Below are 15,528 nucleotides of genomic sequence, written 5' to 3' on the forward strand. Positions count from 1 at the left end.
CACGATTTATGTTCTGGTGGAAATCAATGCACAGCTTTTTATTCCACATTTCCTTAAAGATTTATGGTGCTGATTGATCGTGAAGCAAATTATAAAGCTGTCCTCTGTGCACTCCACGGTGCCTAGGAGGCTGAAGAGATCAGCGTGGAACCGGCAGTCTGACCGTGCTCTGCGCATACACAAAGACTGCCCCCTGTAGTGCAGTTGTGTTTGTTCTATGCAATGCTTTGGTGCTGTCTTCACTGTTGATAAGTAAATCAAAGCAGAGAGGAAGAAAGAGTGGGACAGTAAAAAATAAATAGATAAATCAATAAATAAAACGTTAAAATAAATGCATAATTAAATACATACAGAGTAAACAAACAATTAAAGTAAATGACTACACAAATAAATAATGCATAAATAAAGAGTAAATACCCCAAATTGACTACAGGCAGTCCTCAAACTTACATCAAATCAGTTCCTAAAAATTGCATCTTAAGCCAAAGCGTTGCAAGTCAGAACCAAAATTCTATTAGGAACATTATAAATGGGGGATTGGTTCCTGAACTAGGGTCGAAAACTCTTATTTGTTAGCAAAATTACCTAAGTATTCCATCAATTATAGATGAGTAATACATTTATTTATTCAGTCACCAAGGTTCCACAACAGGGGAGCCAACTCTGACTCCTTTGGAAGTGAAATTTCAGAGTGGATAGAGCACGGGTCTGAGAGTCAGAAGGACCTGGGTTATAGTACGAGCTCTGCCACCTGTCTGCTTTGTGACCTTGGGCAAGTCATTTCACTTCCCTGTGCCTCAGTTACCTCATCTGTAAAATGGTGATTGACACTGTGAGCCCCATGGAGACAGGGACTGTGTTCAACCTGATTTGCTTGCATCTACCCCAGTGCTTACTTAGTACAGTGCCTGGCACATAGCAAGCACTTACCAAATACCGTAATAATAAGTTTGTGCTGACCCTCCTGGGGGAATCTGCCTGGTAACACTTCCTCCCCCACCCGCCTCCGGTCTCTCCCAATCTGTCCCTCCCCCTTATCCCGTCCCCCCCTTAAACTCAACCCATTTGCCCTGTGACTTCTATGCTCCCTCTTTCCCCCTTTCCCCCCTCTGTGTTTGCTATATGTGTTATAAAGTTGAAACGTGTAAATTTAAAAAGGACAGTGCCATTTGCTGTAACTCAGCGTGTCAACTCAGCGTGTCTCAAGTCGAGGACTGCCTGTAGAACGGTACTATGGAATTGTACCTAGAATAAAAACACAATGGATTCATTTTACAGGATGTTATCAGGGGTTTTAAAGCAACAAAATCGTCATCATTATTTTTACCATTAGGAAAGGATCCAATCGCAGTAGAAGGAACACCAGAATAGATGGCACGGAAACCTCCAGCCTTAGTAAATCCTTGAGGACTCTGTAACCTTGTTTTTATTGTATCCAGTGGGAATAATATCATATCAACAGAGACACCTGCTATTCCACCAGCCTTAAAGACAAAAAGAAAACAAGGACAAAATAAAAGTGTAAAATAGGAGACTCAGAAAAGAATCATTATATGCCTAAAAGATAATGTCACCTTTTGCAAATACTGAGAGCAGAGCAGACTTTTTAATACATAAAATGTATTTAAATCATTAAATAACTCTTCCTCACCCAGTAATCATTTTGAAGCAGCCCTAAAGGATTTTCAAATTGCTGTCACAGTTGAATGGATGTACAATTTTTAAAAATCACATTTCGAGTGCCAAGGTAAGAACCTATTTCAAATGCACATTTAAAAATTCTTTAAAGTAATTACAATGATTTCTCAGGTAGTTCCCTTTCAGCATCGGAATAGGGAAGAGCAGAAAAGCAGATCACTAACATGATCGATAGCCCTGCATCGTGCCAATACATTAATCCAGGGCTGCCAATCGGAAGAAATGTGACCAAAATATAAATTGCTCTGGAAACATAAGAGTCTTACAACAAATGGTCGAAACCCAAACACCTCAAAGAAGGTGTCAAAGGGTCTTAAACACCAAACAGCAACAGTTACTTCAGATGGTAAAGCCTAACCCAGCCCCAACCCTTACACCAAACCCAGCGCAGCTCTAAACCCAGAGGATGATCTCAGCCCTAACCCCGAAGCCAATCCTGAACCTACAGCCAACTCTGGCCTGGGCCCTAGTCTAAACACTCATGAAGTTGTCTGATGATTCGGTTTGTCAATGGGTTGACTTTCATTTTGGAAAACACTGACGACTAGACTTCAGAAATCTGGCTTTCAGCGATTAGTCACAAGTCACAAAAAAACCCTCTGTTGACCCCACCTCACCTTCTAGTTATCACCCCATCTCCCTCCTACCATTCCTTTCCAAACTCCTTGAACGAGTTGTCTACACGTGCTGCCTCTAATTCCTCAACACCAACTCTCTCCTAGACCCACTCCAGTCTGGCTTCCGTCCCCTACATTCCACGGAAACTGCCCTCTCAAAGGTCACCAATGACCTCCTGCTTGCCAAATCCAACGGCTCATACTCTATCCTAATCCTCCTCGACCACTCAGCTGCCTTCGATACTGTGGACCACCCACTTCTCCTCAACATGCTACCCAACCTTGGCTTCACAGACTCTGTCCTCTCCTGGTTCTCCTCTTATCTCTCCGGTCATTCATTCTCAGTCTCTTTTGCAGGCTCCTCCTCCCCCTCCCATCCCCTTACTGTGGGGGTTCCCCAAGGTTCAGTTCTCGGTCCCCTTCTGTTCTCGATCTACACTCACTCCCTTGGTGACCTCATTCGCTCCCACGAACTATCATCTCTACGCTGATGACACCCAAATCTACATCTCTGCCCCTGCTCTCTCTCCCTCCCTCCAGGCTCGCATCTCCTCCTACCTTCAGGACATCTCCATCTGGATGTCTGCCTGCCACCTAAAACTCAACATGTCCAAGACTGAACTCCTTGTCTTCCCTCCCAAACCCTGCCCCCTCCCTGACTTTCCCATCACTGTTGATGGCACTACCATCCTTCCCGTCTCACAAGCCCGCAACCTTGGTGTCATCCTCGACTCTGCTCTCTCCTTCACCCCTCACATCCAAGCCATCACCAAAACCAGCCGGTCTCAGCTCCGCAACATTGCCAAGATCCGCCCTTTCCTCTCCATCCAAACCGCTACCCTGCTTGTTCAAGCTCTCATCCTATCCCGTCTGGACTACTGCATCAGCCTCCTCTCTGATCTCCCATTCTCGTGTTTCTCCCCACTTCAATCCATACTTCATGCCGCTGCCTAGATTGTCTTTGTCCAGAAACGCTCTGGGCATGTTACTCCCCTCCTCAAAAATCTCCAGTGGCTACCAATCAATCTGCGCATCAGGCAGAAACTCCGCACCCTTGGCTTCAAGGCTCTCCATCACCTCGTCTCCTCCTACCTCACCTCCCTTCTCTCCTTCTATAGCCCACCCTGCACCCTCCGCTCCTCTGCCACTAATCTCCTCACCGTGCCTCGTTCTCGCCTGTCACGCCGTCGAGCTCTGGCCCACATCATCCCCCTGGCTTGGAATGCCCTCCCTCCGCACATCCACCAAGCTAGCTCTCTTCCTCCCTTCAAGGCTCTATTGAGAGCTCACCTCCTCCAGGAGGCCTTCCCAGACTGAACCCCCCCCTTCCTGTCCCCCTCGTCCCCCTCTCCATCCCTGCCATCTTACCTCCTTCCTTTCCCCTCAGCACCTGTATATATGTATATATGTTTGTACATATTTATTACTCTATTTATTTATTTATTTTACTTGTACATATCTATTCTATTTATTTTATTTTGTTAATATGTTTGGTTTTGTTCTCTGTCTCCCCCTTCTAGACTGTGAACCCACTGTTGGGTAGGGACTGTCTCTATATGTTGCCAACTTGTACTTCCCAAGCGCTTAGTACAGTGCTCTGCACACAGTAAGCACTCAATAAATACGATTGATGATGTTGATGATGATTTAAGCATGAAAATGGGGTTAGTGCCTTTTAACACGGAAAAGCATCAAAAAATAATTTTTAAATGGGGATTTTAAAATGCCCAGTAATGACTCTTCTGCCTTGACTACTACCCATTTTTATAGAAGTCAGGCAAATCTAACACTCCAAATAAAAATAATTCAATCTGCCTTGTCATCATCTATTTGCTAAAGGGCTAACTGTAGAGGGGCAAAAGAACTGCAAGGATTTTTTGATATGGATGGTTCCTTACAAAAAAAGTCACGTTTAATTCAAATTTTCTTTTTAATCTTAGAAGAGGTTCCAGGGAGGTGTCCACTATCTACAACGAAAGTTCTAATCAGTAAGTTAATTACTCTTTTAATCTATTTGGCTACTTTGCATCTACTGATTTTACTAATGCTTCCTCCACCAGAATTCTTATCAGCTCCATATAAAATTGATCAGATTTAATCTAACCAAGTAAGACATAAATCAAAAGTTACTAATTACTTCTCTGGATTTCAAATTGCTGTAACTTAAATGTCATTTGAACTCATGAGGCTGAAAAGTCCATTAACAGAGTATCCAGAAGAGAGCAAGGATTCCTGTAAATTTATGCCACAAGGCAGTGATAAATTTCCGCTCCTTCTAGACTGCAAGTTCCTTGAGAGCAGGGAATACGTCTACCAGTTTTGTTGTACTGTATTCTCCCAAGTGCTTAGTACAGTGCTCTGCACACAGTAAACACCCAATAAATACCACTGCTTGATATGAAATCCTCAAGGAATATCTCCAACTCCAGCATTATTGTAAATTGGACTGCTATAGCACCTTCAGTGGAGTTGAAGCCCAGTTTGACTCAAGTTAAGCATGTGTTTTACTGAGCTTTTAAAATGTAACTGGAAAAAATACCTAAGAACCCAGTTTCTCAGGCAATCTAGTAAGCAAAAATTCTCCTTGCTATTTATGTTCAATTGAAATGTGACAGCTAGACAGCCTAAGAACTTCCTCACGAGGCTGGGGATAAATTCATTCTGCTCTCCAAAAAGTTTGAAAATGAGAGTTTACTTACGTTCATTAAATATTTCAAATTAAATTTCCAAATTTAAAGTTTCTCATCATAAGAGCAGCCTTTAAGAGACTAACAGACTATTCAGATGCATGGATACAAGAAACGGCATTAAGCCACCCTGAGATGCAAAAACTCAATGCCAAACGTGGAAAATAAAAAAAATTCAAACCTCACCCATAGGTTTCTACATTAGGAAGTGATAGGGATGCTGTAGAGCAAGGACGGTCTAAATAGGTCTCCAAAATGATTTCTCTACATGGCCAGAGCAGCATGACATGAAGATGAAACTTTTCTCCAGGAACCCAAGGCTACTCACCAGTAAATGTTCTTCCCAAATGGGTAGCCACCACATCAGACCATGGGATAAGTTCCGCCTCAGCCCTGATCTCCGGATCATTTCCCAGCCTCTCTGCAGTTGGGGCCACCAAGACAGAAAGTTTCCTGACTAGGGAAGAGGTCCCTTCTTACTGACCAGGCCTTCTCCTGAGCTACAGGCAACAATCAATCAATCAATCATATTTATTGAGTGCTTACTGTGTGCAGAGCACTGTACTAAGCGCTTGGGAAGTACAAGTTGGCAACATATAGAGACAGTCCCTACCCAACAGTGGGCTCACAGTCTAGAAGGGGAAGACAGAGAACAAAACCAAACATATTAACAAAATAAAATAAATAGAATAGATACGTACAAGTAAAATAAATAGAGTAATAAATATGTACAAACATATATACATATATACAGGTGCTGTGGGGAAGGGAAGGAGGTAAGACGGGGGAATGGAGTGGGGGGGAGGGGGAGAGGAAGGAGGGTGCTTAGTCTGGGAAGGCCTCCTGGAGGAGGTGAGCTCTCAGTAGGGCCTTGAAGGGAGGAAGAGAGCTAGCTTGGCGGATGTGCGGAGGGAGGGCATTCCAGGCCAGGGGGATGACATGGGCTGGAGGTCGACGGCGGGACAGGCGAGAACGAGGCACGGTGAGGAGATTAGCGGCAGAGGAGCAGAGGGTGCGGACTGGGCTGTAGAAGGAGAGAAGGGAGGTGAGGTAGGAGGGGGCGAGGTGATGGAGAGCCTTGAAGCCAAGGGTGCGGAGTTTCTGCCTGATGCGCAGATTGATTGGTAGCCACTGGAGATTTTTGAGGAGGGGAGTAACAATGCCCAGAGCGTTTCTGGACAAAGACAATCTGGGCAGCGGCGTGAAGTATGGATTGAACTGGGGAGAGACATGAGGATGGGTGATCAGAGAGGAAGCTGATGCAGTAGTCCAGACAGGATAGGATGAGAGCTTGAACGAGCAGGGTAGCAGTTTGGATGGAGAGGAAAGGGCGGATCTTGGCAATGTTGCGGAGCTGAGACCGGCTGGTTTTGGTGATGGCTTGGAATGTGAGGGGTGAATGAGAGAGCGGAGTCGAGGATGACACCAAGGTTGCGGGCTTGTGAGACGGGAAGGATGGTAATGCCGTCAACAGTGATGGGAAAGTCAGGGAGGGGGCAGGGTTTGGGAGGGAAGACAAGGAGTTCAGTCTTGGACATGTTGAGTTTTAGGTGGTGGGCAGACATCCAGATGGAGATGTCCTGAAGGCAGGAGGAGATGCAAGCCTGGAGGGAGGGGGAGAGAGCAGGGGCAGAGATGTAGATTTGGGTGTCATCAGCATAGCAATGATAGTTGAAGCCGTGGGAGCGAATGAGGTCACCAAGGGAGTGAGTGTAGATCAAGAACAGAAGGGGACCGAGAACTGAACCTTGCGGAACCCCCACAGTAAGGGGATGGGAGGGGGAAGAGGAGCCTGCAAAAGAGACTGAGGAATGAACAACCGGAGAGATAAGAGGAGAACCAGGAGAGGACAGAGTCTGTGAAGCCAAGGTTGGATTGCGTGTTGAGGAGAAGGGGGTGGTCCACAGTGTCGAAGGCAGCTGAGAGGTCGAGGAGGATTAGGATAGAGTATGAGCCGTTGGATTTGGCAAGCAGGAGGTCATTGGTGCCCTTTGAGAGGGCAGTTTCCGTGGAATGTAGGGGACGGAAGCCAGACTGGAGGGGGTCGAGGAGAGAGTTGGTGTTGAGGAATTCGAGGCAGCGCGTGTAGACGACTCGTTCAAGGAGTTTGGAAAGAAATGGTAGGAGGGAGATGGGGCGATAACTAGAAGGTGAGGTGGGGTCAAGAGAGGGTTTTTTTAGGATGGGAGAGACATGGGCATGTTTGAAGGCAGAGGGGAAGGAACCAGTCGAAATTTAGCGGTTGAAGATGGAAGTTAAGGAGGGCAGAAGGGACGGAGCGAGAGATTTCATGAGATGAGAGGGAATGGGGTCAGAAGCACAGGTGGCCGGAGTAGCACTTGAGAGGAGGGAGGAGAGCTCCTCTGAGGATACTGCTGGGAAGGATGGGAGAGTAGCAGAGAGTGTTGAGAGCTGGGGGCTTGGGGAAGTTGGGGGAGTGACTTTGGGGAGGTCGGACCTGATGGATTTAATTTTATTAATGAAGTAGGAGGCCAGATCATTGGGGGTGAGGGAAGGAGGAGGGGGAGGAACCGGGGGCCTGAGAAGGGAGTTGAATGTACAGAAGAGCTGATGGGGATGATGGGCATGGGTGTCAATAAGGGAGGAGAAATAGTTTTGTCTGGCAGAGGAGAGGGCTGAGTTAAGGCAGGAAAGGATAAACTTGAAGTGAACGAGGTTGGCATGGTGTTTAGACTTTCGGCAGCTCGAGCATAAGAGCGAAGGAGGCAGATAGTGGCCGTGATCTAGGGCTGGGGGTTAGTGATACGAGAGCGGCAAAGGGAAAGAGGAGTGAGTGAGTCTAGCTGAGTAGAAAGGGTAGAGTTGAGCGCAGTAATCTGATCATCAAGATTGGGTAGAGAGGAGAGGGAGGCGAGGTGGGGTGTGAGGTGCTCAGAAAGATGGATGGGGTCAAGACAGCGGAGATCTCTGTGAGGGAGTAATATGGATTTATAGGGGAGAGGGGTGTGAGTGAGGAGGCAGGTGAGAAGATTATGATCAGAGAGAGGGATTTCTGAGTTGGTGAGGGTGGACACAGTGCAGCGGTAGGAGATGATGAGGTCGAGGGTATGACCAAGTTGGTGAGTGGGTGAGGTGGGGTGGAGCAAGAGGTTGGCAGCGTCAAGGAGAGATAGAAGGCGGGTGGCAGAGGAGTCACCAGGGATATCCATGTGGATGTTGAAGTCTCCGATTATCAGAGTGGGCATGGAAAAGGAGAGAAGGAAGGTGAGGAAGGGGTCAGACCTCAGGGCAAGATGTTACAAGAAAATAAGAGGAGAACTTGAAGTGGGACTTGTGGCGGAAGAAACATCACTGTGGAGATTCAAAAAGAGGAAAAGAAAAATTTTGCAGTTGGCTCCAAGGTTTGATGGGGGGAGGAAAGGCACTTTATCTGATCCTGGAGTCCAACAGGAGCAGGAGGAAGAAGAGGACAAACATTATCATCAGTGACAATGTTCACTGAATGCATGAGAGCAACACAGTGTATGAGGTATTTGCAAACATACAATTGAAAAGATGAGGTCCCTGCCATCATAGAGTTTACAATCTACCTGACATCAACTGCTGACCATTCAAGAGCTCTGAACATAACGGTATAGATAGTAATGATAAAAACAGTCAGCAAACCGATTTGCATGGAAGAAAGCTGAGGGGATGAGAGGGACGTAATGGCATGAATGAGGGAAAAGAAGGGGGACGAAAAAAGGAAGGAAAGGAGGACAGAGAGAAGGAATGGTAGATTGGGGGGGGGTGGGGCGGGAGAAGAGGGCACACCCCCTCCTCTGCTCCACCATCTCCAAGGGGTTGGGAGGCTCGCTCTTCAATGGAGCAGGCACCCTTGGTGGGAAGAATTTTTATCTGCTGGGCAACATACTTTCACCCAGTGACTGTGACAGAGAAGCAATTTAGGATTCTGCATGAGTGGGTAGCCAAGATATGAGACCATGAAGGTGCGAGACCCATGGATTGAAGAGAATCAGCCCAAAGAGGCTCTCGCATCTGAAGATGGTGTCTGGGCTGTAAGTCTACAACCTCAAGGAGTCAGAGGGAGAATCAAGTGATGTACCAAAAAGGACGTGGGACACTCATTGGGAGATTTTCAGCTTTAAAGTCGCTTCATGGCTAGTTTAAAGAGACCTTCCCATGTCCCGTCCTTTCGGTGTGCCGTGATGGAAGAGGTTTGGAGGCCAGATTGCCTTATTGGAAAGAGCACAGGCTTTGGAGTCAGAGGTCATGGGGTTCAAATCCTGGCTCTGCCACTTGTCAGCTGTGTGATTTTGGGCAAGTCATTTAACTTCTCTGTGCCTCAGTTACCTCATCGGTAAAATGGGGATTAAGACTGTGAGCCCCCTGTGGGACAACCTGATCACCCTGTAACCTCCCCAGCGCTTAGAACAGTGCTTTGCACATAGTAAGCACTTAATAAATGCCATCATTATTATTACAATTAAAGGTAGGTGGGTAGACAGGTAGGACAGGCATACTAGAACAGCTGCCAATGTTACTGTTAATCAATCAATCATATTTATTGAGCGCTTACTGTGTGCAGAGCACTGTACTAAGCACTTGGGAAGTACAAGTTGGCAACATATAGAGACAGTCCCTACCCAACAGTGGGCTCACAGTCTAGAATTGTTACTGTTAGCAATCCACAGATCCTCCAAAGCAAAATCTATCCCTTGCAAAGTAAGACACTTGAAATCTGATGTTCACCCAGGTTCCTAGATCTTTTCACTGGTTGTGCTGAAGGGGAGAGTTGGATTTGAGGGGCAGCAGAGCTCTGCTTCTCAGTAAGAGCAACTTCAAGTCACCGCTGAGTAGTCTGGATCTCAGAGAAGTGTGACCTAGTGGAAAGGGCACAGGCCCGGGAGTCAGAGGACCTGGGTTCTGCTCCCGCCTCTGCTAGTTGCCCGCTGTGTAATTCACAACATCTCTGAGACCCAGTTTCTCCATCTGTAAAATGAAAATTCAATGCCTGTTTTCCTTCACCCTTAAATTGTGAGGCCCATGTGGGATAGAGACTGTCTCACTAGATTACCCTGTATCTACCCCAGTGCTTGACACATCGTAAACAACTGAATAATAATAGTCCCAGTGCATTCATTCAATAGTATTTACTAAAGTCTTAGGTCACTGTTATGCACTTCCATAGATGTTTACCTTGAATCTGTCACCTTCCAAGATCCACTTGGTAGGCATCTCACATGGAGACTGATGTATGGGATGACTTACAATGTCGTGGGCTTTGGTCCCCAGAGGGACCAAAGCCCAGGTGCTTTCCACACACTAACTCTTCTCTAACAATATGATCACTATAACTTGCACAGAGAGGGGCCTTGCTATTTAGGGCAGTCTACGTAGCACTGAATTTCTTTAACAAAACTGTCTAGTCGCTTTTTGTTTCCACTATGAGCAAATCAGTCTTGGACCAGGTTTTGTAGAGCATGACTGTCAGGAGATGTGGTGGAAAGGGATCTCTTGTGAGCTGTATTGTCACTGTAGGCTGGCCCGATTAAGTATTTAAGGGAAGGACTTTGATTCTTTACCCCTTGCCTTGCCTCCTCATCCTCACTCCTCCACACCAGGTGAGTTGCCCTGCCTGAGATGCACACACCCCCACTAGGAAAGGCTGGGCTTGTGCCCCTCGCAGTCACTGCATATCTGCCTGATCTTATTCTATCGGCCCGGGAGGTGGTGTCATTGTAGCAGGAAGTACATGTGAGAACTGAGCATCCTCAGTGCCTCTAAAAGGTTAATCCTCCCCCCACTTCAATCCATACTTCACGCTGCTGCCTGGACTGTCTTTGTCCAGAAACGCTCTGGGCATGTTACTCCCCTCCTCAAAAATCTCCAGTGGCTACCAATCAACCAGGCAGAAACTTCTCACCCTCGGCTTCAAGGCTCTCCATCACCTTGCCCCCTCCTACCTCACCTCCCTTCTCTCCTTCTACAGCCCAGCCCGCACCCTCCGCTCTTCTGCCGCTAGTCTCCTCACTGTACCTCATTCTCGCCTGTACCGCTGTCGACTCCTGGCCCACGTCATCCCCATGGCCTGGAATGCCCTCCCTACCCACATCTGCCAAGCTAGCTCTCTTCCTCCCTTCAAGGCCCTACTGAGAGCTCACCTCCTCCAGGAGGCCTTCCCAGACTGAGCCCCCTCCTTCCTCTCCCCCTTGTCCCCCTCTCCATCCCCAGTTTTAGCTCCTTCCCTTCCCCACAGCACCTGTATATATGTATATATGTTTGTACGTATTTATTACTCTATTTATTTATTTATTTTACTTGTACATATCTATTCTATTTATTTTATTTTGTTAATATGTTTTGTTTTGTTCTCTGTCTCCCCCTTCTAGACTGTGAGCCCACTGTTGGGTAGGGGCCGTCTCTATATGTTGCCAACTTGCACTTCCCAAGTGCTTAGTACAGTGCTCTGCACACAGTGAGCGCTCAATAAATACGATTGATTGATTGATTAACCTGCTCATTTCCCATACCCAGTCCTCCAACAGATACACAGTACAACCCCTCAGAGGTCACGGCCTAGTCTGGGTCTACGTGAAGTTGTCTGAGATTCATTCCTGCATCTTCCTTTTAACCAGGTCATCTCTTCTGTATCCTCACTTCCTTAACCTCGGGGTCCAGCCCCACAACTGTGCCCTTCAGGGTTTCATGGTGGACATCCAATAATGGAAGTTCCCTTTCAGACTAACTGAACCATGAGAGAAAGAAATTTCATTTTATCTCTCCCTATAGCTAGCCATCCCTCCCTTTTTTTCTGGTGGGGTAAAGCATAGAGATGAAGAGATCAAATTTTGATAAATACACAGACCATAAAATATTTTTTCTGGTAAAAGAATGAATTAATCTGTGAAACTTTGAACTGTGACTACGTCAACTGACTTTTGCATATTTATTCTGTAAAACGTACAGATAAATTAGGCAAATAATTCTTGCTTGCTAGCCCTTACTTTATAGGACATACATCACATTGTGAAGTTGATGTCTTCACCTCCTGTAGTGTACACAGAGGAGGAAGGGAAGGGAATATCTCCCAGATCAGCCCCTCTGTGCTTATTCCTCGCTGGCCACTCCAACCCAAATCAATGAGCTGGTAGTTTGTAGGACTAGAAAAGTGGGGCCACTGATTCAAGCAAGGGGGAAACATCCTGTTCCTGAGGCTGCAAGACATGGAATGGAAAATTTCTACTCAGGCAATTTCTCCCCTAGCAGTTCCACAGAAGGTGAAGGGGAGGAAGAAGAGGAGAGAGGTGGGGAAGGAAAGCAGGAGAGGGGGTTTGGGTTCATTTGAGATGGTTGAGAAGTTTGTGACAAAAAGTCGACACCTCCCCACTCGCTTTGTCACATGTCGAGTACGGAAGTGGCTGGGAAATAGTCTGCCCTTCCCTTCCAGGCAGCGAGAGCTCTCAGGTGGAAGGGGAGGGGGTGGGGGGGAAGAAAACTTACCTTGGTTCAGACAGGAGGAGAGAGATGGCAAGCCATCAGCAGCGGAGGGCAGAGAGAAGTGTTTCTGGCTGGAGCCCAGGTGAAGCAGGGCTGGGGGAAGGAGCCACTTACCTGAACAGGAAAAATCCTGTCTTGTCGGCTCCAGCTGCAAATGATCCGGAGAGAAGGGCTGTGGTAGAGCTCAGACAGTGGAGTTGCAGCAGATTAATTGGAACCAACTGCAACGTTAGTGTGGCCTGGTACATGGCCATCAGCGGAAGGGTGGCTTTCCATATGTAGAGGTTTGAGTTCAGGATACCAAGAGATGGATTTGAAAACAACTGTTGCTGTAATAAGCAGCAAATGCATCCGCGGGACATGGGATCATCTTTAGGAGCACACAACTTGGAAGAGATTGCTGTTGTGTACAGGTCCCTTCTATCAAATCCAAAGATAGGATCTCACGGGAAATAGTGTCATCTTCAATATACATTACCTACACAGGATGACACACAAGAGATCATGGGAACTTTGCAGGGTCAAATCCAGGATCAACAGCAAATGCCCTTCAAACGCTTGACTATATGCAAACCTACACCAAGGAAACCCAAACTTTTCTTCACCCATCACCCAATTCTGATATCCAGACAGCATACTAACAAAGCATTCATTTCCACCAAATGAGGGCCAGCCAGAGTCCTGCATTAATATGGGCCTGCCTAGCCAACAGATCTCAGCCTAGGATATGGAAACGTGGAGTGAGACGGGATGTTCTATGTCTCTACTCCTTAATTTGGCCCTCTTTGGGCCTTCTGGTGGGGACTCTTGTCTGTATGGAAAGGGATGGGGGGAAACAGGGAAGCTAGCAAGCATAGAAATTGCAGTGCCACTAATCAGCCACATATAAGATGTCTCATGCCTAAGCAGAAGCAGGAATTCAGAGTGCGGGCAACATGCGGGAGCCACCACATATGCCCTACTCAGACTCCTCCAGAAGACAGTTTGGGGCTCAGCCAAATGTCAGACCAAGATATGGGCCCAACATTTCTGATTTGGAACAATGCAAAATCTCAGCATTTCAGCTTGTGCAGGTATCTAAGCTAAATCAGGATGACCATAAGCATTCATTACTCACCCATTTCAACACCATGTACAAACACGTAAAGATGGCATTTCTTTAAATGCTTACAATTTGTCAAGCACTGCTCTAAGAGTTGTGACAGATACAACTTTAGACACAAGTCCCTATCCCGCATGGGGGTCACAATCTTAGCAGAAGAGAGAACTGGTATTGAATTCCCATTTTACATGGGAGGAAACAGGCACAGAGAAAAGTTAAGAAACTTGCTCAAGGTCACACAGCAGGTAAGTGGCAGAGCTGGGAGTAAAACCCAGGTCCTGACTCCCAGGCCATGCTTTTTCCATTAAGCCATGCTGCTTTTCCCACACATGTACACACAAGCCAGTTCTTCGGATTCCATAGATGCCGAGACTCAACAAACTCACACTGTCAGATGACGCTCCCTAATTCTCTTACAATAGTCTAGCCAAAAACACAGAAGGACATGCAATGTGGCAATGTGGCAGAACGGAGTGTGCTCTTAAACAACCCTATTGTTTCTCGGTAGTTTGAAATTATTAATTTCATTTTTAAAAGGTTAGGCTACAAGATGAAGAGTTCAGTTTTTGCCATGGAGAGCTTAAGGGGCTGGCAAGTTACCCATGACAGATGTCCTGGACGCCGGAGGAAATGTGAGATTGTCAAGTAGGTGAGGGTTTGGGGCTGGTGAGGGAAATTTGAAAGTCATCCGCATAGCAGTCATGGCTGAGCTCCCCAAGGGAAGAGAAAAGCAAGCTAGAGGTTGTAGAACAGAGTCTTGTGAGACACTAACAGTTAAAGGGTGAAGGAAGGATGAAAGAAAGAGCCAGCAAAGAAGACTTTTAAGGAGCAGGGAAAAAAAAAGTTTGAGCGAAACACTGGGGACTTACCATATTGATGAAAGCGAGGCCAGATGGAATTTCAAAGAGGAAGAAGGGGTCAATCATGTCAGAATGCAGGAGAGACTAGAGTCCAGTAGACTTAGCCAAAACTAGGTGATTGAAGACTTTGGGGGTGCCCTTAATCTCAGTAGGAGCGAAGGGACAAAAATCAGACCACAGGGAAGGAGGAGTGGGTCAACAAGAAAGTTGATGGAGGGGAAGTGAAAGTAGTAAGTTTAGCTCATTCAAAGAGTTTGGACAAAAAGGAGTAGAATGGTGGAGCAGTAACTGGAGAAAGCATTAGTGTCAAAAAAAAGGCTCCTTTAGTACTCTGAGAAGACTTGTGAAATAACCTGAATCAGGAGATGGCAGTGATAATGGCTCCCTCATTCCAACTCTTGCACTTGTCTTCCTCTTATTCAATCTCAGGCTTTCTCTCCCTGTTTTCTTGGGGGGTTTTTGTAAGAACTGAAGCACTGGAACTACTGCTCATGCTCCAGCAACTTGAAATGGAGAAGAGATGGGTGAAATGGGGAGAATAACAAAGTACAACAAGAGACAGATGGAAAGAAAAGAGGGAGGATAAACAGGATTAAATTGTGAGGGAGGAAAAGGGGAATGAAAATGGAAGATGGGGGGAAAAAAGAGACCAGGAGCCACAGGAGGCGGGCATTTTTTTTTTCCAGAGATGGAGGATGGGAAAAAGTAAGTAGCCTGGAGAACAGAAGTCAATCGACAGTATTAGTTACTGAGTGCCTACTGTGTGCAGAGCACAGAGTTAAAACCAAAGTGTAATGGTACAGGAGAAGAAGTAGCGTGGCCTAATGGATAGAGCATGGACCTGGTAGTCAGAAGGATCTGGGTTCTAATCCCAGCTCTACCACTTGTCTGCTACATGAGCGTATACAAGTCACTTCACTTCAATCAATCAATCAATCGTATTTATTGAGCGCTTACTATGTGCAGAGCACTGTACTAAGCGCTTGGGAAGTACAAATTGGCAACACATAGAGACAGTCCCTACCCAACAGTGGGCTCACAGTCTACAAGGGGGAGACAGAGAACAGAACCAAACATACCAACAAAATTAAATAGGATAGAAA

The 15,528-nt window shown here is 46.4% G+C and overlaps 1 protein-coding gene across 1 annotated transcript in view; it reads right to left on the reverse strand.

The window, feature by feature from the left end:
- SLC25A26 (solute carrier family 25 member 26) overlaps positions 1-15,528 on the reverse strand; it is a 158,456-nt gene that overhangs the window by 138,982 nt on the left and 3,946 nt on the right. Inside the window, exon 3 of the mRNA XM_038740172.1 lies at positions 1,328-1,484. Within this exon, the coding sequence (XP_038596100.1) occupies positions 1,328-1,484 (157 nt within the window). The remainder of the gene's footprint in view (positions 1-1,327; positions 1,485-15,528) is intronic.

The sequence above is a fragment of the Tachyglossus aculeatus genome, chromosome X1, assembly GCF_015852505.1.
Source record: "Tachyglossus aculeatus isolate mTacAcu1 chromosome X1, mTacAcu1.pri, whole genome shotgun sequence".
In the NCBI taxonomy this organism is placed as follows: Eukaryota; Metazoa; Chordata; class Mammalia; order Monotremata; family Tachyglossidae; genus Tachyglossus; species Tachyglossus aculeatus.